Source organism: Maniola jurtina, chromosome 22, assembly GCF_905333055.1.
Source record: "Maniola jurtina chromosome 22, ilManJurt1.1, whole genome shotgun sequence".
In the NCBI taxonomy this organism is placed as follows: Eukaryota; Metazoa; Arthropoda; class Insecta; order Lepidoptera; family Nymphalidae; genus Maniola; species Maniola jurtina.
In genome coordinates, this window is record NC_060050.1 from 5,198,375 (window position 1) to 5,222,174 (window position 23,800).

The 23,800-nt window shown below is 35.5% G+C and overlaps 2 protein-coding genes and 1 long non-coding RNA gene across 5 annotated transcripts; 2 read left to right on the plus strand and 1 right to left on the minus strand.

Moving 5' to 3' along the window:
• Positions 1-3,316: 3,316 nt before the first annotated feature.
• LOC123876830 (antichymotrypsin-2) lies at positions 3,317-14,375 on the plus strand. 3 transcript variants are annotated; one of them, XM_045923199.1, is made up of 8 exons: positions 3,317-3,425; positions 5,232-5,271; positions 11,085-11,206; positions 11,612-12,311; positions 12,419-12,618; positions 12,827-13,012; positions 13,292-13,430; positions 14,131-14,375. In XM_045923199.1, the coding sequence occupies exons 2-8, from the start codon at positions 5,253-5,255 to the stop codon at positions 14,313-14,315; spliced, it is 1,551 nt and encodes a 516-aa protein (XP_045779155.1). In that variant the 5' UTR covers positions 3,317-3,425; positions 5,232-5,252; the 3' UTR covers positions 14,316-14,375. The 3 variants fall into 3 exon arrangements, with proteins under 3 accessions (XP_045779155.1, XP_045779158.1, XP_045779157.1); XM_045923202.1 differs by lacking the exon at positions 3,317-3,425 and adding an exon at positions 4,833-4,851; XM_045923201.1 differs by lacking the exon at positions 3,317-3,425 and adding an exon at positions 5,133-5,151.
• LOC123876840 lies at positions 10,046-23,290 on the minus strand. The gene is made up of 3 exons (XR_006798435.1): positions 23,117-23,290; positions 17,368-17,377; positions 10,046-10,058 (listed from the first exon to the last, which is right to left on the minus strand). It is a non-coding gene; the product is annotated as an uncharacterized LOC123876840 (long non-coding RNA).
• On the plus strand, positions 16,281-20,978 carry LOC123876834. The gene is made up of 5 exons (XM_045923206.1): positions 16,281-17,030; positions 17,565-17,710; positions 18,624-18,857; positions 19,995-20,230; positions 20,562-20,978. Exons 1-5 carry the CDS (start codon positions 16,415-16,417, stop codon positions 20,743-20,745), a joined length of 1,416 nt encoding a protein of 471 aa, XP_045779162.1. The 5' UTR covers positions 16,281-16,414; the 3' UTR covers positions 20,746-20,978.
• Positions 23,291-23,800: the final 510 nt, after the last annotated feature.

Sequence of the window (23,800 nt, forward strand, 5' to 3'; positions counted from 1 at the left end):
TGTCTGCAACTTTAAATTGACATTTTTCGCGTCAGATCTAACTTTTCGAAGTTATGTGCGTTTTAATTACCTACCTCTAAGTAGGTACCTATCTCTTATTTAAACGGTGGGAAACATCGTGAGGAAACCTGCATGCCTAAGAGTTCTTCATAATGTTTTCAAAGATTTGTGAAGTTTGCCAAGCACTTGGCCAGCGTGGTAGACTATGGCCAAATCCTTCTTTTTCATTTTGAGAGGAGGCCTGTGCTCAGTAGTGTGCCGGCGAAGGATTAACGATGATGATCATACATAAAAGCTAAACTTCTCCGAACTCCTAAATTCTGAATTGATGATCATTTATCACAGAAGATTAAAATGAAATTGCCAAATATGGCAAAACAAAACATTTAGTTTACTTTCAAGTTGGATAAAAACAAACTAACAATAATAAAATACCTACATATCTGGTTTTGTTCATCAGAAACAGCTTTTACCTACCACTTTCACGTTTCAGTAACCTCGTTTATAATACAGGACTTTAACATATCTATACTAATAAATAAAATTGGAGTGTCTGTCTGTAATTTCGAAATAACTACCGCATATTAAGGTCATATGGTTATTTGAACGATACTATAACTGAATCACACGTTTTTAAAATTTTTGTCTGTCTGTCTGTCTGTCTGTCTGTCTGTTTGAAAAGGCTAATCTTGGGAACGGCTGAACCGATTTTGACGGGATTTTCACAGACAAGTAGAGAATTGACCAGGGAGTAACATAGACTACTTTTTTAACCGACTTTCAAAAAGGGAGTTGTGTTTTTCTATCTATGTACACCGAAATCTCCGAGATTTCTGAACCGATTTGCGTCATTTCTTTTTTAATCGATAGAGGAACTTTGCGACATTGTTTCATAAAAAATTTGGAGTCCAACTCCTCAATCCTGATGCTGCAGGGGCTCTGACCAATCCACGCAGGCGAAGCTGCGGGCATCAGCTAGTCAGATAATATAAATACTTAGTCAATCAAGCGAAAGAAGTAGGTAAAATAATCCGTAAAAGTGGTTACCAAGGCGGGTGTCCAAGATTTCCAAATATTAAATTTTTTTTACATTGAAGAACTTTTTTTCCTCCTAATTTCTTTTTCTTTTTCATGGATACTACCCGATGATAACTGTGCGTAGAAACTGCTACGTATTATCTCGTTCTAAATGCGAACCATTAGTACAATGACGGCACCTGTTTTCTAAGCTCATAGAAGGTTTCACCAAAACTATTAATTAGTATTCTGTGATATCACCCAGTTTTTCTAAGTACCTAATCTGAATAAAATTATCATTTTATTTCTTTCAAAAGAAGCGTAAATAAACACGGCAAATTTTAGGTAGGCGCGCCCCACCATAGGCTGCATATGCATCTTCACCTACATTTGGTGTGATTAAAGCACTGAGGAGTAAATTAAATGCCTTTAAGCGTATGCCTATTACAATAAAAACCTACCTAATTAAAAAAACCTATTATCAGATTTTTTGTGAATATGAACCGAACAAGCAGTTGGGTCATAAAATAACATTATATCTGCACCAAGCAGAGGTATTGTACCTATTTAGAGATTATTATAATGAGTAGGTAGTTAGGTACCAGCGTTTTTGTCCTGATTTTTTATTCTGGTTTAGTGGTTACCTGAATTGTAAGGAGAAATCATTGTAAGGTTAATTAATTGGAAACAAGTTATCCAAGATATAATTTAACCTTTTCACTTTTGCGCTATCTCTTCACAAATTAGATCTAAACATGATCTTAAACAGGCTTTGAAGGAAGTTTGAACGGATATCAGTAAAATCCGTCGATTGGAATGCTGTAATCTTGGTAATTGCTTTAAAATGTTTTGATTGCTTAAAACTACTATACCAATGTAGGGTACGCTGATTATTTACACTATAGATTAAAAGCCGATTCACACCAAGCACGTACACATGACACGTGCGTAGTGACGCGCGTGAATCCATAGACATAACTGCACGCATTACGTCTACGCGAACGTTCACGCCACGCAAGCGGTATGCCATGTCTCATTCAGGTCCATACATTACAACGCAATGGTACGCGCTACGTCTACTTTTACGCGACGCATACTCGGCCTGTGTGGCCGGCGCTTTAACAGGGCTCTCTCCGTCACTCGTTTCATACCATTTCATACAATTGTAGTTCCAATTTCATTTGAATATTAAGCAACTAAAGTCCATGAAATTTTGCAGACATATTCTAAAAACTAATATCTGTGTCTGTGGTGTTTTAGATTTTTCTAAAAATATGTAGTTTTAAAATTACAGGGGCTCAAAGATTTGTATGAAAATTTTAAGACCGCGTAACTTTGAAACCGAATATTTTAACAGAAATCTGGAAAACCACAGACATAGATATTAGTTTCTAGAATATGTCTGCAAAATTTCATGGACTTTGGTTGCTTAATATTCAAATGAAATTGGAACTACGATTGTATGAAATGGTATGAAACGAGTGACGGAGAGAGCCCTCTTAAGAAGGGTCTCTCCTTCACTCGCTCAATACAAACGTAGTTCGTCTCTCATTGGAATACTCAATGGAATTTTGTAGAAATACTCCAGGAACTAATATCTATGCCTATGGTTTTCCAGATTTCCGTAAAAATTTTCGGTTCCAAAGTTACGCGGTCTTAAAAATTCACATAAAATTCTTTGAGCCCCTGTTATTTTAAAACTAATATTTTTAGAAAAATCTAAAACACCACAGGCACAGATATTCGTTTCTAGAATATGTCTGCAGATTTTCATGGACTTTGGTTGCTTAATATTCAAATGAAATTGGGACTACGATTGTATGGACTATGTGACGGAGAGAGCCCTGGTAGGTATCCAATCTACTAATCCATCAGACGGTACCTATGCGTCTATTATTGAAAAAAGCTTTTTGGAGAGTGTATCCACCAATTCACTATTAACACACGGTCCTCCGCCTTGCTTCCCGCCACCATTTTGAGGTCATAGTTCCAGCGGGCTGTTCAACCACACTGCGTTTGCTGGTACTCGATCTCAATTCCACTAACGTCTGCACTAACGGCTATCGGTTCTGCGACAGACATGCCATAGTCCTATCTAATAATAATCCGCGTGCTCTTCTGATTGACTCCTGAGTCCTGCTCCATCAAGAAAGTTATGATTATTCTAAGCTCAGCAGCTTATTCATGCTATTCTCAGGTGTCACCCAGTTTTCTCAAGTCATTTCTATACGAGCCATAGATTAATCAAACATAACCGTTAAGTGTACATATAAAGTGGTCAGGGCCGGCTTCCGCGCACGTCATTCTCGATCGAACGAAGCGCGCGCGCGGTCCTCCCGCGCTTTTTGACAATCACAACTGTTTTTAATCTGTGTAACTTTTTTTTTTACTAAGTGAACGCATTGAACGTAAGTATTTCAGCCATCTGTACTAAGTAGGTCAAGTTTACTTTTTAAATACAGCGCCTCCTTTCTGATGAAAGTTTGTACAATATTTTTTAATAACTAGGCTTTTGTGAGCGGCTTCGTTCGCGTGGCGTTTCAGTATTTTTCAAATACTAGCTGATGCCCACGAGGTCATCCAAGGAGATATGGGTTCCTAAAACTCCCGCGGGAAATCTTGAATTTTCCGGCATAAAAATTAGCATATGTGTAAAGCTATCTTCATTTTAAATTACAGCCAAATCGGTTCAGTCATCGTGGCGTAAATGAGTAACAAACATCCAAACCTTCACATTCTATTATGCTAATAATAAGAAGTAAGATTCTATTTTCCCATGGCATAATTTTTTTTGCGGTAAAAAGCAGCAGGAGTATGCATCACGAAAAAAACTTAGGTCCTATTGAAGTAACTGTTCAAGTTAATAAAGTTTTAACGTAAAATATGAATGTAAAAGGAAAAAGATACATCGTGATTTGACATCCGCAAATTTTTTTTGGCAAAAACTTAACTCGAGTGTCATGTTTTTCCTCGCAGAAACACAGCCAGGGCACAGTTCAGCGGTCTAACCGTAAACAGGTCATACACAGTAGGTCACCTTTTCTCAGTAACGTTTTAAAATAGACATAAGTGCGAATATGAATAATTTATATAAAAATTAATAAAGTCGTCGTGTTATTACTTTATTGAACTAATAATAGTGATGGCATCATTCCTTGAGCCTTGTATTGTGTGTTTGTTTTGTTGAGAGAGGTCTCCCCGTCAGCCACTCCATACAAACGTAGTTTGGCTCTCCTTTGAACTCTAACCAATCAAACCCAATGGAATTTTGTAGATACGTTCCAGGGACAAATGTCTGTTTTCAAAGTTGCACGGTCTCTAGAATTTACACACAAATCTTTAAGCCCATGTAACTTTAAAATTAATTTTTACGGAAATCTGGCAAACTATAGGTAAAGATATAGTTTCTAGAACGTGCCTACAAAATTAGATTGGTTAATGTTTAAACGAGGACCAAATTACGTTTGTATAGAGCGAGTGACGGCGAACCCCCTGTTAAGCCGGTTTACCTCAAATATTTTGATGCTTACAGCAGCTGGCATCTCAGGGAAACTGCTTATTTGAATTCCTTACACGAGGGTGTCGCTGTGGTCAATTATTGTAGTCATGCCCTAAATATAAAAATATTTTAAAGTTAACCTGTCTCACGTACAGGTGACCTCTGTGGCGGCCGGAGCGGTAGCCACTAAGGAGGAAAGGGCCAAGAGGCGCAAATATGAAAATATAGAAAACAATTTCATATTTGTGTCTTAGTTATAGATCATAAAGCTTAGTTTTAGTTGTTATTGAGACAAACGTGGAATCCACGTCAAACCACGTGATTCCACTCTGCCGGTGAGTATTGTTCCTTAACGATTAAATAAGTAACTGCAAGTATGTACTCATCCTAATCCTAATGTAATACAACTATTATAAATGTGAAAATGTTTGGATGTTTCATGCCACATTGACCGAATTGATTTGGCTGTAATTTGAATCGAGATAGCTATTGGAGGTACCACCTATCATGAATTCCGTGTGGATTTAGGTATTCAATAATCTCATAGGAACTCTTTGATTTTCCATTATCATGCTTAAAATACACTTATGCAAGTGAACACACGGAAGAAGTTAAGCACTAGCTTACCTACTAAGGTAGGTATCTAGATAATAACTCACAAATGAATATAGATGTATCATTGATAAAGTAAACAATTAAATTTTTCTTTTTACAGTGAAGTGGAGCGATCTGTGAAATGAAGCCGTTATTCTTAGGTGAGTTGGTAATTGCTTACTGTAACATACTTGAAGTTTAATGAACCCCATGTAAGTTCACTGATAATCCAAACCCCAAGAACCACACTAACAAACTCAAAACCAAAATATTTTTTTTTTCAAATAATTTTTTGTACTATGCACCATCGCATCCACCTCAACTTTCGCTGTACTCGTGTAACTGTAGGGTGTTTCAAAATGGAATCGTTCTTTACCTTTTTTATTAGCTGTAATAAAAAGTTACCGTGTATAAAACTATGTAAATAGATCTTTTTCAAAATATTTTCTTCCAATGCCATGACGGAGCTTCATGTGCCACAAGCACTCGAAAGTCTGTATCTACCGACCATACAAACTTATGGTTATTGTTACTATTATGTGCTAACTACATATAAACTCAAAATAAATAAAAAATTGGTAGATTTTTCGAATCGTTATTCGTTTTTCGAATCGGAATTAATTAAGTGGGCGCCTGGCCGATGATAACTAATTTTGTCAACTTCAACGAAATCTAAAGGATTCCAATCGCGTCCTGGTATGCGTCCTACAACAAAATCAGTATCACCTCCATTTCAAAATGTCGAAGAGACTAAGTTTATTTTTATAAAAATAGCGAGCAATTGAGCAGGCGGGTCCCCTGATGTTAAGTGATTACCGCCGCCCATAACATTTGCAGCACCCAATACATAACCTGACCGCATTAAGAAAGTTCTAAGTACAAAAGCGAGTGCAATTTTTATTTTATTTTAAAAAGAATTAATTAGGTACTTAGGTAGGTGTGTACATACCTAATAATTATTATGTTTTAATGATTTCCTATAAATTGAAAGTTAATTTGCTAAAATAACTGAATAACATGATGTCCCTTGTGCCTAATGCAATCCAGATTTATGTTAAAAATATTATAAAAGCCGTGTTATAAAGTGGCCTAAGTAGATATTCGCCCTTTCCAATGACATGCTAATTTGTATTGCATACTTGTTTTTCAACATCCGCTTAGTAGATAATAATTCGTGGACCCCTACGTGAGGCTCATAAAATTTCAGATAATATCACTAAACAAAGACATCTTCGGTCTCTCTCCAAGTGCATTCAAATCATTGAAAGCTACACGTCTTGCTATAGGTAGGTAGGTATGTACTTTTAGTATTCTGTTTGGATAGTTATGTTCTACTCGTGTGGTTATATTGTTGACCATATACAAGAAATCTACCTCTTATCTATCTATCGTTAATTTTTAATCGTTTATAGTATTTCAACACGTTGGAAAAGCAAGGGAAATGCGATCATATTATTCACCGGAACTATGTATTAGGTACATAATCCAAGTCATTCAAACCACAACAAAATTTTTAAAGGAAGAATCTACCTTTGCATTTAAATTTACAAATCCGCGGGAATTCTTTGATTTTCCGGGATAAAAAGTAGCCTATGCCCATTTTCAGGATAAACGACGAGCTATCTCTGTAGTCTGTACCAATCGTCAAAATCGGTTAAACGTATGGGGCATGAAAAGGTAACAGGCAGACAGACAGACAAAGTTTTCCATTTAAAATACTTATTTTAATTTGAATTAAGTAGCACCTGCGGCCTGCCCCGCTTCAGCTCCGTTAGTGGATATTTCTGAAAATTCCTATGGGACAAAGTAATTGTAATAGAGAAAACCTTTAGGTATGCAAAATCTCAAGTTCCTAGATGCTGTACGTCAATTATATCAGACACTCAGTTCATCCTTATAGGTAATATATAGGTAAATATAAAATAAGTTTACTTACTTTTCTATTGCACCAAAAACTGACCAAGTTTCACGCTGGCGAAAACGCGGCAAAATTATGGTGTTAAAAAATACAATATATTTTTGTCATCTTGAAGCCATCTTCACTTGTAAAGTTTACTTGCGCCAGAGAAATAATTTCATTGAGCGAGTTGGCTCAGTGATTACTTTCCCAGGCGGTATGCGCTAGATTGCCCAGTAACGTCAGCATACAACTTTTTTTAAATAAATTTAAAAAAATCTACATTTCCATACTTACTAACATTATAAATGCGAAATAGTCTGTCTGTCAACTTCGCCCATCTGTTTAACCATTTGACGGATACAGTGCGTGTATCCCGGGGATTGACATAGGTTACTTTTCGACTCGGAATATCATAGAGTTTCCACGGGATTAAAAAAACTAAACCCATGCGGAGGGAGTTGTGGTCATCATCTTTGTAATTATTATACAAAATATTTAAATATCGAATCAAATGTTTAAGTACAAGAACTAAATACAATCAACGTAGCAAAAATTGAAGTTTATTTGTTTCAAACAATCTTTGATAGGCGCAATGTTAAACTGAGAACTATACCTAATTTGTTTTAATTGAGGATTAACATGAAATCAATCATAAGATAAATAATTTCCTGAGATAGACTGAAAGAAAGTTTCAAATAATTTAATTTATTAATTAAAAGGTACCTACATGTATTGATACAGCTTTATCTTACTGTATGTATGTGGGTGGCGCAATAGTTGCAAACGTTATGTAGACTTATTATAGATATACATATGTGTGTAAGTATGTAGTAAATTAGAATATGGATATTGTTCCTTATTTATTTATAAAAGCCCTTAACTTGTGTATTAAGTAACCATTATAAGAAGATTACTTTTTCATCTATACTAATAAATAAAATTGGAGTGTCTGTCTGTAATTTCGAAATAATTACCTCATATTAAGCTCATAGGGTTATTTGAACGATACCTTAACTGAATCACACGTTTTTAAAATTTTTGTCTGTCTGTCTGTCTGTCTGTCTGTTTGAAAAGGCTAATCTTTGGAACGGCTGAACCGATTTTCACGGGATTTTCACAGACAAGTAGAGGATTGACCAGGGTGTAACATAGGCTACTTTTTTAACCAACTTTCAAAAAGGGAGTTGTGTTTTTCTACCTATGTACACCGAAATCTCTGAGATTTCTGAACCGATTTGCGTAATTTTTTTTTTAATCGATAGAGGAACTTTGCGACATTGTTTCATAAAAAATTTGGATTCCAACTCCTCAATCCTGATGCTGCAGGGGATCTGACCAATCCACGCGGGCGAAGCTGCGGGCATCAGCTAGTTAATAAATATGTATCTAGTAAGCAATTATTATTTTTATAATAGTAAGCAATTATTCTTATAACGAGTTTTTTCTACATTTATATCATCCTTGAGTTGTACTTAAATCCTAGAAACATTCTCTTACAATTTAATATAAAGTCGGACAATCAACATATTAGTCTAAACAACTCTTTACAAAATTGTTTATTACTTACTTAGCTAAGAAATATTTAATATTGTACTACTTAGTGTAGGTATATTTTTTAAGAAAGTATGTGGTTCATACTGCGTAGTGCATATCTAATATTAGTCTCTATTATTATGTAGTTTTTCTTTTCTTGCTGATTAGGTTTGTACAAAGTTGCGTTTCTAAATGGGATTTTCATCGAGTAGCATATTTATTTTGCTAACTGTACCTACTAGAGAGAGTACAATAGTGTAGGGTCAGCACAGTGCATTCACCGTTCGTCGTGCCTTACTAGTTCACGGCTAGGCTACATTCTATTAGCTCCTATCATCATAAAATACAGCGCCTCTGGCACAGCGGTGCAAACGTCTGTCTCGTGACCAAAATGTTTTGAGTTTGATTCTTTTTAGATTTTTTGAATGTGCATTATAGATTGAATATATTAATTACTAGCTGATGCCCCGACTTCGTCCGCGTGGATCTAGATTTTTTGAAATCCCGTAGGAACTCTTTGATTTTCGAGGGTAAAAAGTAGCCTATGTGCTAAGCCAGGATATTATCCATCTCCATTCTAAATTTCATCCAAATCCGTCCAGTAGTTTTTGCGTGAAGGAGTAACAAACATACATGACGTGTCTAGTATGTGATTACTAAAGATTATACTATAGATATTATTATAGATTGAATGGCATGCGCTATTATCAGGTGCCTTCTGGTAAAAAATTAATTTAGTACTTACTCCTTCACGCAAAAACCATTGGACGAATTTGGCTGAAATTCAGAAAGAAAAGATAGATAATATCCTGGATTAGCACATAGGCTACTTTTTATCCCGGAAAATCAAAGAGTTCCCACGCTATTTCGAAAAACCTAAATCCACGCGGACGAAGTCGCGGGCGTCAGTTAGTATATTATAAATTCGAAAATGTACCGTCAGTCTGTTACCTTTCCGCAGCTCATTTAGCAGCAAAAGAATGAAAATTATACATCTTTTGATTATGAAATCAAAAATCAATTAATATTAAACAACAACATATTTTTCCTGTTTTGTTGTTCTTGTAAGTTAGTATTTTTTAGTTAGGTACTTACTACAAAATAACCTAAAAACTAAAACATTGAATTATATTATTTTTACGTTCGTTTTCAAAATTCTACCTATCCGTAATCTGTAGAAATGTTACTTAGCAACCTTGTTACTTGTCAAAAATTGTATTTTCTTCTTGATAAATATAACAACGTTGCTCCGTGACTTATGATCAGATTAAAGATAGATTGAATATTGAAAACGGACGTTAGTTAGCTGTCATTATTGCTCCTTCAGACTTGCAGTTATAATACCTACTTAAAGTGTGGGAACAAGGTAAATTGCATCTTCGTGTACTGCGTCCGTTAGAATGCATCTATACCGCTAGCGACCTCCATTTTCTAGCTAGCAACTAGTACCAATCAATATCAAAGATTCCTTTACTTGTAAAATAAAATATTGCTGCAAGTGTATCAAAAATAAAACTAGAGCTGTCCAAAATTGTCTGCTTGTGTGTTTGTTCGTACCTTATCTGAGCACACGGACAAAGCCACTTACATAAAACTATAGATCATTAAAAATAATCAAATTCTTAAAAGGCCGGCATCGTATCTGCGGTTCCTCTATTGGAACAAATGTTCATGGGTGGCGGTAATCTCAAATAACAAGTGACCTTGCTCGCTATTTTCATTAAAAAAAAATTGTCAATAATTATTGTTTGCTAACAAATACCAGTAATTATATAGATCTTGAAGAGGAAATTCAAAAGAAGAGAAAGCTTTATGGCCCACATAAAAGTAAAACACTCTAATTGCTTCCCATGTTACCTAATATCGGAAACTATTACAATGTTTTACTTTATATACATATTTATGCTTTATATAACTAGCGACTCGCCCCGGCGGTGCATGAGTGACGATTTTTTTACAATTATTATGATCATACCGGTAGCTTATTTTTGCAAAATATTCATAAATTAAAGGTGAACCAATAACCTTCAAAAAATAATAATATTAATATTAATAATCCCTCTTTCTATTGCTGAAAACTATATTAAAATCTGTACAGTTTTTTTGAGATAAGCCCGAACAAACACGAACCTAGATTAGCGGGGGACTTTAATTTTTAATTTAAACTGACATCTCGATAAGAATTTGTGCTAAATTAACAAAATATGTTTCGGTTACAAGAGAATTTCAATATTTGCAAACAAGTTCCTAAAAATGTTGTTTTCAATTTTAACGGTATTCATAAAATATATTTAGCATCAAACCAGTATATTGTGCGACTTTAAATTCTAGTCTTAGATTTAACTTTGGTACGCGGTTAAAACCAATGTATATACAACTTTCATACAGTTCTTAAATTGGGTCGGGAAAACAATATAAGATAGGTACATACAACTGCTAATCGGGATAATGAACAGTCTGGTGCATATCCTTAGCCTCCGTGGAGGGATATAGGAATTAAAACAAACAGAATAAGCTAAAAAGTTGGATGTTTTTTTACAGTTTTGCTGGTAGCAGTTGGTCTTACCAACGCACGATGGATGAGAAAACAGCGATCAGATCAACCTAAGGACACTAGTTTTATTGGAGAGGCTACCAATGAACTTTCTACAACTATTTTACAGGTATGTTTCATTTTATATTGGTCTATTATTACTAACACTAAATATTATAAAATAAATCTAATACATAATTAAAAAATTGAAAACATCTCTGCCATGACGAAAAATGAAGTAAAAAGAAAAATGGGGTTTTAAATTTATTACTGCAGTGTCACTCGGGATAATATAAGGATTCTAACATTTCCCCTATACATACAAAGTTCAAGTATATAAGTTATTGTGGAATAAAGTAACTCATATAAATACATACATGAACACTCAAAACTTTACATTCTTTTATTGGCCAGTCGTGGCTAGTCGTGTATAAAAACATTGATTTCAGCTATCTGGATGATGGCCAAACGATTTTTTAAACCAAGCTATTTTGCTTAAATTTACGATTTTAACTTATCACGTTTTATATTTCAGGGATACATTGACGATGAAAAGGATATTGCATTCTCTCCCCTTGGCTACTCAGCCATCCTCGCCATCCTCGCCGAAGGTGCAAAAGGCGAAACAAGAAATCAACTTGTGTCAGCTCTCCACTTACCTGAAGATCAAAATCTTACAAGAAAAACTTATCGATATATCATGGAACGGCTAAAATATAGAAACCAATACAAATACAACCAACCAGAGTTGAAAAACTTCTTCTATATTTATAAAAACTATACAATCAATGAAGATTACAAAAAGATTTTAGAAGATTTCTACTTGACTGATGTAAGATCAGTTGAAAAGCATCACATGCTTGAAGAACCAGAAGACCATGAAGATGAAAAAGAAAAGAAAGATGCACAAAAGATGGAAGAAGTCGCTGACCTTATGCCACCAAAGGAATCCAACGAAAAATTGATTTCATATGCCGTTGAAGATGTTCCAACTAAAGTCGATATATCTCATATCGACTACAAGCCTGCTAAAAATATTAAAGAAAAAATTAAGTACGTCAAAAGCTCTCAAGATACAAAGAAATATGAAAATGATGATGAAGAAGAAACAATGGTGGCAGTAGAAGCTAGAAACCACGCGAGGAGCCTTGATTATACGAGTAGAGTTCTTAATGAGAAAAACGACATCGCTTCAAGCATTTCCGTCAACAGTGTTGGAGAAAAAACCAGCAAATGTAAGTTTCTTTTAGGATCATGCAATCTGTCGAATTTATTTTACTGTTAAATATAATACTTTGCTTAAGAATTTACATAAATCATTAATATGACTTTTTAATTTTAGCAACAAGCTCTTTGATGCTCATCTTTAACGGCATGTACTTCCGCGGTTCTTGGAAGAAGCCTTTCGACCAAGTGGAACCCGGTGTTTTCTACAAATCTAACACGGAAAAGAAGCAAGTACAAATGATGAAGACACGTGGTAGTTTCAATACCAACTCCTTCCCTGAATTGGATAGTGAAGCTATACTTTTGCCTTACGATGTAAGTTTGTCTGTGTCTTTTAAAATTAAATGCAAATAACGTAAAATGCAGAAAACATTCACAAATGGATAGATGAAAGTCGTTCAGCAAGTATTCATAAGCTTGACCCGAATATCAAGCGGGTGAAACCGAGGGCAAAGCGGGCGTGATCATTAAAATCTCCATGTAAACCTTTCTTCTTGTAACCAAAACGCCTTTCTCTTCGCAGGGTGACCGCTATGCTCTTCTATTGCTAGTGCCACGCTCGAGAGACGGTCTGGTTAGACTTATTGCTGATCTACCAACAGTGCCACTATCGGAAATACAGGAACGACTACGTGAAGAGGAATTGCAAGTTTCATTGCCCACATTCTATGTGGATACCACTACTAAACCTGTAGCTGCTTTGGCAAAGGTACGATTTTTTATTATTTCTTTTTAGTTCTTCATTGACTGGTAAAACCTACTTACCTACCTGGTCCTATTATCTTTTTTTTATTTTTAACATTTTCCGTGTTTAAAAAATATTTTGTGGCTCTTGCAACTCTTTGCTTCTCTAAAGTTTTGCCAAGATTTCTTCTCGTTTAGATGCTTCCCTTTTCAGGCATATTTCTCCTGATATTAAAACGTTTTTTATTGATTGTATAATCAGTTAAAATTTAAATTGTACTTATCTAAATCTTTTCCCTTGCAGTTCGGAGTAAGCAGTATCTTCAGTCGGGATGCTGAGTTAACAGGAATATCCGCAAAAGAAGGCTTGTTCGTTCAGGAACTTGTACAGAATGTTGCTGTACGTGTAGACAACACTGACGCATCAGCAAGTTTGTTCGGAGGTAATTTATTTATACTTATTCTTTAAAAAATGTATAGAGAGAAGTAGAAAATGATAATACATCAACAGGATTTCGACAGGATCGACTAAATTTTGATGTAAAAGACTATGAAACGTACCTAGTTTTATTACAGTATGAGAAAGCGTCAAAGCTAAGGAAGGCTAAACTACTGGACCGATTTTGATGAATGAGGTATCAATTGATTTGTTGTAAAGGCCCGGATGATATAGGCTATATTTTATACGAAAAAAATTGACCTAGCGGATGTTACATCAAAAAAAGTGGGGGTCTCCAAAAATATTTTTTTGCTATTGTATCGAGTGGGGGGATCAAATGAAAGAGGAGAAAATTGTGAATTCACGGGTATAAATCCATACTAATATTATAAATGCGAAAGTGTGTCTGTCTGTCTGTCTGTCTGTCTGTCTGTCTGCTACGTTTTCACGGCCCAACCGCTGAACCGATTTTAACGAAATTTGGTACAGACTTGGAATACATTCCGGGGAAGGACATAGGCTACTTTTTATCCCGGAAAATCAAAGAGTTCCCATGGGATCTAAAAAAATCGAAATCCACGCGGGCGAAGCCGCGGGCATCCCCTAGTGTACAATAACATTAAAATACTCCCAACACTCTAATATTTCAGTGTTATTAAGACGATCGTAGTTTTCAACTTAATCTTGTTAATTTTTAATTACAGTTAGTAACGTCGTTGAGGAATTGGAAGCTCTGGAGTCGCTAAAGAATCTCCCTCTTCAAGAAACGAAGGAACCGCGCCGCTTCTGTGTTGAACATCCATTCGTTTTCTATATCGTGGATCGCTTGGACAATCTTGTAGTAGTTGCTGGAAAGGTCACTGACCCACAGACACCATCTGAGAATTAAAACTACAAATTCGGATTATTAAAATACCCCTTTCAATGGCAACTTCCCTTTGTCTTTTAAAACATTTCGTAAAATATCTGATGGCATTATTAATAATAATGTAATACAAGTTTGAGTAGATTTATGAAAGTCTATTTATTCTATACGAAAATGAAATGTTGTAAAGAAATATTTAATTAGAAAAAGTTTAAAGTCTAATACCTGTACCTAAAAGATTGAGATAATTTGTACGAGCCCAAATAAAATCGATTTTTACTTTCCCACTTGAATTACTTTGTAATTAGGGTTCCGTGTTAAAATAACGAATCCATGTAGCTTCGTCCAGTTCATCTGTATGTCACAGCTATTTAATTTTACCCTAATTTTTATTCTTTTGCTGTGGGGTCTATGAATCATAGAATATCCAATAAACCAGACGCATTTGATAATGAAAAAGTACACAGCGTAGATTAATTTAGTTTTAAGTTTATTTATTGTTTTACATGTGATATTTTTAAGATTAAAATATTTATTGAATAAACAATGTTTCTTTTTTTTTTTCTTTTTTATTAATTTTTTATTAAAAATATTACAATAAAACTTAAAGCTAGCCTTATCTAATTACTATACAAATCATGCCCGCGTGGAATGGTGCCAAGAATACTGGCTGTATTTCCGCGTTGGACAGCCAGGCTGATCCGTTGCGCAAAAAATGAGCCAGCCCTTCTGTCGCCCGATGAGGCTATTAAACGCGGTGAAATGTCTCGTAAAAATTTCTTTGCACTAAGACTCCAATTTTATTTAATTGCATGAAATTATTTATTTCTCATATAATAACCTCCATAACAATGCTCTAACAATAACGACGTAACGCAGACATCTTTCTGGGTAACCTACCGGGTATTGATTTTTTTTTTATTTAAGTAATTTCTTTTATTTGTACCTACTTAGGTACTTACTTCAAAAATAGTGGAAATTATTTAATCACATTTAGATCAAAAGTTGAAACCTTTTTTGTTTTGAACAATAAGTAGGTAGGTAAGTAGGTAATAATATGTCGATGTACCTAGGCGAGTACCACCAGGTTTCCCTACCTACCTTTCAATTTATAACCAATGCGTGCAATGTTCGACGTATTGTCATCAAAACACTCAAAGTTTCTCAAGTTTTACTGATTTTATGTTTGTATAAAATTAGCATTTTTCCGCGACTTCGTTCGCGTAACTTATAGCCTGTAGCATTCGAGGGTAGTGTAGCTAGTAGCTACCCCTAAATCCAAACTTACAAACTTTATTTACTTCATTATCATATTAGTGTACACTGTAGATAGGTCCAGTAAAGCCGCGTTGCCACAATTGAAATTACATATCCCGACGTCCATAAGGGCTGATTTACATTAGTCAAGGACAGTGGCGAATAGATAAGTAGTAATTAAGTACCTAGGTACAGTGAGTAAGTCACATTTGACCGATTTTATGAATCTGATCATTCACAAAATGTTTAGATGTCAGATCCCCTAGATTTCCATTAAACATTATGTTTACTTTGTTTTTAAAAATGATTGTGATTTTCTACGCCTAGTGGGAGATTTTTAACCTATTCGATCGCGTAAAAGTTAACTGCGTTTTGTATGGAATTGAAACAGCGCCATCTAGTGACAAGAAGATGGCGCTGTTTCAATTCCATACAAAACGCAGTTAACTTTTACGCGATCGAATAGGTTAAAAATCTCCCACTAGGCACACTAAACATTGTTTAGTGTGCCTAGTGGGAGTGACAAGTACCTAGCATAGCAACCTTGTTGTAAAACAACAAGGTTGCTATGCTAGGTACTTGTCACGATAGCAGCGTTCGAGTAACTGTCTAATTGCGAGCATATCTACTTTGATCGTGTCAACGGAGCTTAACTAGCAGGTATTAGTTTAGTGTATTATCTATGGCTTAGCAATATTTTAATCGCGAAAGAGGGTATTTATGAAATAAAAGTGCCACAAGGGTCATATTATATACCATTGCTAGAAAGAGAAACGTGTCATATTAATTCCGTGTACAAAGAAAGCGGCCGCGCTGGACGTGGCCACTGAAAAGTAAACAATTAAAACTTTTTTATTTAAATAATTATGCAAAGTGTCTTAAATATGGCTAAAGAAAACGCTGTAAAATCCAAAATACCCATTCCGGTGGATCCATTGCCACCTTTATCGGAACATACCCTGAACAGAAATCTGGTCAAGAAAAATGAACAGCATCCACGTCAACCACTAGAAACTCTTTATCAAGAAGCCATAAACTCGAAAAGAGCTACTTTAAATAGTAAGAAAGTTAAAACAGTTTTAAGAAGATCCAACAGTGCTTTAACTAAAATTGACACGCAACATGTGACCATACGACAAAATAATGAAGACTTAGATTGGAGCTACAACGTTTTTAAAGACACTTTAAATTTTAAGACTAATAATAAAAGTACCGTTGATAAACGTGCACTTGATACCCATAAAAGTAGTCATGTAGAAGAAAATCGTGTGGAAGAAAGTCGCAAGGTATCGACCCCTACCTTGAAGTCGTTTCTAGAACCGTCGAGAATAAGAAATATAAAAAGAAGTCTTAAGAGACCGCACAGTCGAGAATTGATAGGTATTTCTCCCGCCGTAAATGATGACAAAAGAGACGAGGAACAGAGACGTAGACTCGTTTTTACTGATCGTGTTGACAGCAACTCGCAACCTAACGATTCATGTAAGTATCTATTACTATATACCTAATAACATAAACCATTGTGTTTTTAAAATAAATATCACTAAAGCTCCGGCTACACGGTGTTACCTGCACGAGCCAGTGGACTGTGCAGTTCTCGGTCTTGCCTGCGCAGTTAAAACTGCAAAGAGAAGACGGAGCGTGTAGCCGGAGCTTTAGTGTTATAAGGATAAGGATCCTAAGGTCACCAAGTTTTTGACAATGTTCTTGCGTATCTATACTTCTATACTAATATTATAAGGAGAAAAGATTTGTTTTGTATGTTTGTTTGTAATGGATGGACTCAAAACTATTGAACCGATTTAAAAAATTCTTTCACCTATAGAAAGCTACATTATCAGCGAGTAACATAGGCTATAATTTTATTTTCAAAAAAATTAGAGATCCCTACGAAAATTGTAATAATGTGAACTGAATGAATTAGTCTTTCTCTAGAACAAGCTTTACTAATTCATTTGTGTGTTCTCGCCACATATATTTTTTTTAGTAAAATAGTACTTTTTACATTTCTTCCAGGGCTTAACTCCTATGCTTCAAGATATAATCAAGATTACGGACCAGATTTATTTAATTATCTAATGATGAGAGAGAAACCTCCTCTAGTGCCAAGTATAACTACTTCAAGACGCGCTGTTATAATTAATTGGCTTGTGAAAGTCAACGTAAGTACGCCGTTGGTCGAGTCTGAAACAAAAATAATAATTAAAAATCTTTAAAATATAAACAAACAACTATTTTCCGATTTTTTGAACTTTTTTAAACAAATTTGAGTCTAGGTTGTTATCCTACCTTATAGGTCCTTTCGTTTTACACAGTTTTTATGAAACATTTGTCAATTTTTAGGGTTCCATACCTCAAAAAGAAAAACGGAACCCTTATGGGATGACTTTGTTCTGTCTGTCTGTCTGACATTGCTTAGGATCACTTTGTTCTGTCTGTCTGTCTGTCGTGTCTGTCAAGAAAACCTATAGGGTACTTCCCTTTGACCTAGAATCATGAAATTGGGCATGTCTTATAGCACAAGTAAAAGAAAAAATCTGAAAGCCGTGAATTTGTGGTTACATTACAAAAAAAAAAAAATTAAAAAGAGTTTCAATTTTCAAAGTAAGATAATTATACCAAGTGGGATATCATACGAAAGGGCTTTGCCTGTACATTCTAAAACAGATTTTTATTCATTTCTATGCATAATAGTTTTTGATTTACCGTGCAAAATATCGGAAAATACTCGATAACGGAACCCTTGGTGCGCGAGTGCGACTCGCACTTGGCCGGTTTTTTCCGAAAACTTTCCTAATCTTACTACTTACTTCTTACTGTTTTATGTTTACTGTTCTATTTCCATAATTATTGTGCAAATTATGACTTACTTCTCAATCTTCAAGAGTAAAAAATGGAGAATCGGCAATAAAATAATGAATATCTAATCTTTTTCGTTTTTTAGGGTCTGAACCCTTTTCTTTGTGAAAGAAGATCCATGCTCAGTAGTAAGCCAACGATGGGATGAGATGATGATGATAAGGATTGATCTGTTTGTATTTTTTTTCGTAATCCATTAATTATCTCCATATCCAGGGTCCAAAAGGAAATCCGGCAGCAGTGCAAACGGCAGCGTGGTACTTCGATACCCTACTCTCGGTTGTTGAAGTCGAGATAAATAAGTTGCAAGTGGTTGCTGCCGCTTGCTATTGGATAGCATTAAAAATACACGGCAATTTCGGGTCTGCCAAGAAGCTGGTCAAAATTGGCGCCAATGCCTACTCTGCTAAGCTTTTAAAATCTGCCGAAATAGCTGTTTTGAAAGAATTGGTAAGATTAGATGCATTGTTTCATTTCACAAGGAGGTGCCTAATCCCATACAAAATCTATCTATATACATATAATAAAATTGTAGAAAAGTGGTGTCTGTACAATGGAAATATATAAAAAATAGTAGCAGGGGTTGTTATTATATCGATGCCGAACCCGAAATTGTAATTAATTTTTTTTTGTCTGTTTGTCTGTGTGTTTGTGCACGCTAATATCAGAAACGGCTTATTAGATTTAGTTACGGTTTTCACTAATATATTGTAGTAAGCTTCACTTAATATTTAGTGTTTATTTCATGTCAATCGGTTCATAATTAAAAAAGTTATGTCAATTTAAAGAATCACGGCGAACATTTTTAACGTACAGAGTACGTACGTACTACACGCCTCGCGCCTGAGCGTCCGTGGCGCTCAGGCGCTAAAAAAAAGCGCGCTGATTCCACGCGAACGAAGTCGCGGGCACAGCTAGTATAATATTAAAAATGCTAAAGTGTCTGTCTGTTGGTTTTTCACGACCCATTCGTTAAACTGATTTTGACGAAAGATACGGAGATAGCTTGCATTCCGGGGGCGGACATAGGCTATTTTTAACCCCCGACCCAAAAAGAGGGGTGTTATAAGTTTGACGTGTGTATCTGTCTGTGGCATCGTAGCTCCTAAATAATGAACCGATTTTGATCTAGTTTTTTTCGTTTGAAAGGTGGCTTGATTGAGAGTGTTCTTAGTTATAATCCAAAAAAATCGGTTCAGTCGTTTGAAAGTTATCAGCTCTTTTCTAGTTACTGTAACCTTCACTTGATGGGGGTGTTATAAATTTTTAATTTACACTTGTTGGTGGACTGCTAAGCATCGCCAAGGTCTGCTGCACCCCTATATAGTCGAAATCCGACAGACTTATACAAAGCAATTGGCTTCCTCGTTTCTAATACGCACAGCTAAAATGTGGAAAGCCTTTCCGGCTTCCATTTTCCCCGCTAGCTATAATATTGGTATCTTCAAAAGAAAAGTGAATAGGCACCTTCTGGGAAGACTCGCTCAACCTTAGATTGTATTATCTCTTGTTTGGTATGATTGCAGTCAAATGCAAGCTTATATAGTTTAAAAAAACCCCATTAGCTTCATCATACTTTATTTACAGAAATTTCCGATCCAGCCAGTTGTGGCCCAGGATTTTATATCATATTTTTCGTGGGAGTGCGATTCATCTAGTTTCGTGGAAATCGAGGCAGCAGCCACGCTCATCTACATGGCAGGCCTTGTAGTGTACAAGACCCTTACCTTGTACCCATCAGCTTTAGCAGCCGCTGCTATACGCAACACCTTGAATCTACTCAACAAAACAGAGTTACTGGCGAAGCTTGGGAAGAATGCTGTGTAAGACACTTTTTAATTATGATAAGCTTTGCTTTGGTTAAGGGGTTTACCTGTACACTCTAAAACAGATTTTTACTTATTTTTATGCATAATAGTTTTCGATTTGTCGTGCAAAATGTCGGAAAAAATACCCGAATACAGAACCCTCGTTGCGCGAGTCTGACTCGCTCTTGGCCGGTTTTTATATAATAATGGTATCTTCAAAAGTAAAGTGATTAGGCACCTTCTGGGCAGACGTGCTCCACCTTGGGCTGCATTACCTTCTGTTTTTCCCGCTAAGGACTTTCGTTTCTTATCTGGTACCTACTTATTGAATATTTTTCGTCCTCAGATACAAAGCAGCGTCAAAGAAAGAGGGTAACTTCGGTACCATATGTTTACTGCAGATAGACGCACTCCGGAAAATGACATCACCAAGTTTCGAATATCGAGCCCTATTGGAAAATGTGAAAAATCATACTTTGGCTGAGAAAATCTTAACTTGTGTAAAAAATAAAATATACAAGCCTGCCTAAATTACCTGCCATCCAATATTCTGTCCTACTGCTTACTTGTTTTCAGTCATAATATTTATATTTTCTCTTTTCTGTTTCAATTACTTTATTTTAATGTTTACAAATTAAAAATGATGTGACATAAACCTAAGTATCTAAGTGCTATATGACGATACGACTTTTTACTTACGATTTATAAAATGCATAAAGACTTTGACGTATACTAATTAAATAATAAACTTTCAATTATCAAACGTTTTTCATTTTTTAGGGTTCCGTAGCAAAATAGTAAAAATGGAACCCTTATGCGACTTTCTCCGTCCGTCTGTCACAGTCGATTATTTCAGTAACTGGGGCTGGGGTATCGTTCATATAAAAGGGCATTACCTGCACATTCTAAAACAGATTTTTATTTATTTTTACGCATAATAGTTAGTAATGTTTTGGGCTTTCTGCACTTTGAAAAAGGATTAGGTACTTTTCACCTACCATTGGCATAAGTTCTTCAGCCAAGCAGATCTTCTTCGGCCAGGTGTTTCTCTGCCGGCTATTTTCTCCTGAATTATTAACTGTAGAATGCCGTATCCTATTCCTCGTAATTATATTCTAAAGGTTTATTTATTTTTCCTGATACGCTTTCATACAAAGATTTCAACATTTATATTCAAAGCCTTTTTTTTTTTTAAATCTTTATTTTACGAGATTATTCGCTGGGCGAATATGCCTCTCTATATAGCTCTAATATATGAAAGAAGGAATAGGACTGGCATCGAGAGAAAAGACAGAAGTAATTATTGTTGTCTTTTCTCGATGCCAGTCCTAACCAACCGTAACAATTGCATGGCCTCCGCCGAGAGCGGGTAGGCCAACGCAGTATTAATAAAGCCGACAGAATTGGTGGCGGTATATCTAAAAAGTCTTCTTCTATGTTCCTCATTTCGGGCACATTCCATTGAAATATGGACAACATCTTCTGGTATATTGCAAACACTGCAATTAGGCGAGTTAACTTTTTTCATAAGATATGCAAATTTATTCAATGGAATGTGCCCCGAACGAAGACGCATCATGAGAGTCATATCCTGTCTATTTAAGGAACTATTGTCAATCCACGACAAAGTAGGTGGCTGTGGCTGGATAGTTTTATACCATATACCCTTCTCCTTTGATCTTTCATCGAAATACTCTTTCCAAGATTCATGACTGGTCTTCTTAATTAGATAAATGCAGTCAGAATAAAAAGGGAGCAAAGACACATCAATTCCTTCGCTACATGCTTCTTTCGCGAGTCGGTCAGCCATTTCATTGCCAGCAATTCCTACATGTGATGGAACCCATTGCAAGACTATAGATTTTGATCTTGAATTAAGCTGCAATAATGAATTTATAATATTGTAGGCTGTCGGTGTTCCTCGAAATGTCGAAGTACACCGAGCCAGATGCTGTAACGAACTTTTCGAATCTGTGAAGATTACAATCTTATTGTTGGGTATTGTTTCTGCGTACGATAAAGCTTCACCTATTGCGAAAAGTTCTACATTCATTATTGATATTTTAGCATTAATTTTAAATTTAAATCCATATCCTAATTGTTGGTCAAAAACAGCAGCACCCAGATCATTCTCATCTTTAGACCCATCTGTAAAAATTTTGTAGTATGTCTCATAATCCTTCATCACCTCCGTACAGATTGCTTTTAATTCTAATACGTTGTACTGTCGCTTAGCTTTAGATACTAATTTCATAAATTTAATGTTGTTAGAAAGATCTATGTTTGAAATCCACGTGTCGAAAGAGAACATTTCCAAATGCCGTGTTGAATGTAGTGGTATGTCTTTTAAATCGGCGTAAAGCAGGACAAGCAAGGGCTTTTTCTTTTGTTGCCAGAATCGACTATGAATATGGGACACATTGAATTCCTCCAATAGTGGTATAATACGGTTATCTTGAAATGACTTGATTTTTAATAAATATTTTCCAGCTAAATAGTATCTACGGATGTGTAGTGGTTGGAGACAAAGTTCGGATTCCATCACATGTATAGGAGTTGTTTTGATAAACCCACCTATCACTCTCATAGCTTGGTTCTGGACTTTATCGAGTTTATATAAGTGCGACTTACAACTATTATCATATAGGATAGGAGGTGTTTCTCTGCCGGCTATTTTCTCCTGAATTATTAACTGTAGAATGCCGTATCCTATTCCTCGTAATTATATTCTAAAGGTTTATTTATTTTTCCTGATACGCTTTCATACAAAGATTTCAACATTTATATTCAAAGCCTTGTAAATCATCTCTGCTATTACTTAGGATGTCCTTGGCAATAATAATAAATATTATTATCCTACTTGGTTAGATTAAATTCAAAGACTTCATCAAAAGTAAGTACCTACATATTAGCAGTGGTGTGCAGGTTATAGAGGCATAAATGCACTGCTTACCTCAGTTGAAATAGCTCAATGCATATTTTTAATTATGACCTGCCAGTGAACAGTTTCCTACCTAACTAATGCCTACCCTGGTTTCAAACCCTGTGCTACCTGTGCACGTCACTGCATATTAGGTATATACCTATTATGGTAGTAAGTGCATAAACAACATTGAGTTAGACTATGAATAAAGCACTTTAAATTTTATTCATGCAAAGACTGGCTGATGCTCGCGACATCCTTCGCGTTGATTTAGGTTTTTAAATCCTGTGCGAACTGTTGGATTTTTCATAAAAAGTAGCCTTCGTCACTCTCCAAATCTTTAACCATACCCATGCAAAAATCACTCATCAATCATCACGTTTATACGTTGCACCGTTGCGACGTTTTTGAAAGACAAACCAACAAACAAATAAACTTTCGAAATTAGGGTAGTGATTACAAAGACATTAGCTTTGAACTCTTGAATTTTAGGGTTCCGTACCTCAAAAGGAAAAACGGAACCCTTATAGAATCACTTCGTTGTCTGTCTGTCTGTCTGTCCGTCTGTCCGTGCGTCGTGTCTGTCAAGAAACCTATAGGGTACTTCCCGTTGACCTAGAATCATGAAATTTGGTAGGTAGATAGGTCTTAGAGCACAAGTA

Bases quoted from the DNA above. Each gene is read 5' to 3' on its own strand.
- LOC123876830 (XM_045923199.1), top strand. The intron at 12,619-12,826 runs GTAAGTTTGTCT...TTCTCTTCGCAG, and splicing joins CTATACTTTTGCCTTACGAT to GGTGACCGCTATGCTCTTCT. The intron at 13,013-13,291 runs GTACGATTTTTT...TTTCCCTTGCAG, and splicing joins CTGTAGCTGCTTTGGCAAAG to TTCGGAGTAAGCAGTATCTT.
- LOC123876834 (XM_045923206.1), top strand. From the start codon at position 16,415: ATGCAAAGTGTCTTAAATATGGCTAAAGAAAACGCTGTAAAATCCAAA. The intron at 17,031-17,564 runs GTAAGTATCTAT...CATTTCTTCCAG, and splicing joins CTCGCAACCTAACGATTCAT to GGCTTAACTCCTATGCTTCA. The intron at 18,858-19,994 runs GTAAGATTAGAT...CTTTATTTACAG, and splicing joins TAGCTGTTTTGAAAGAATTG to AAATTTCCGATCCAGCCAGT.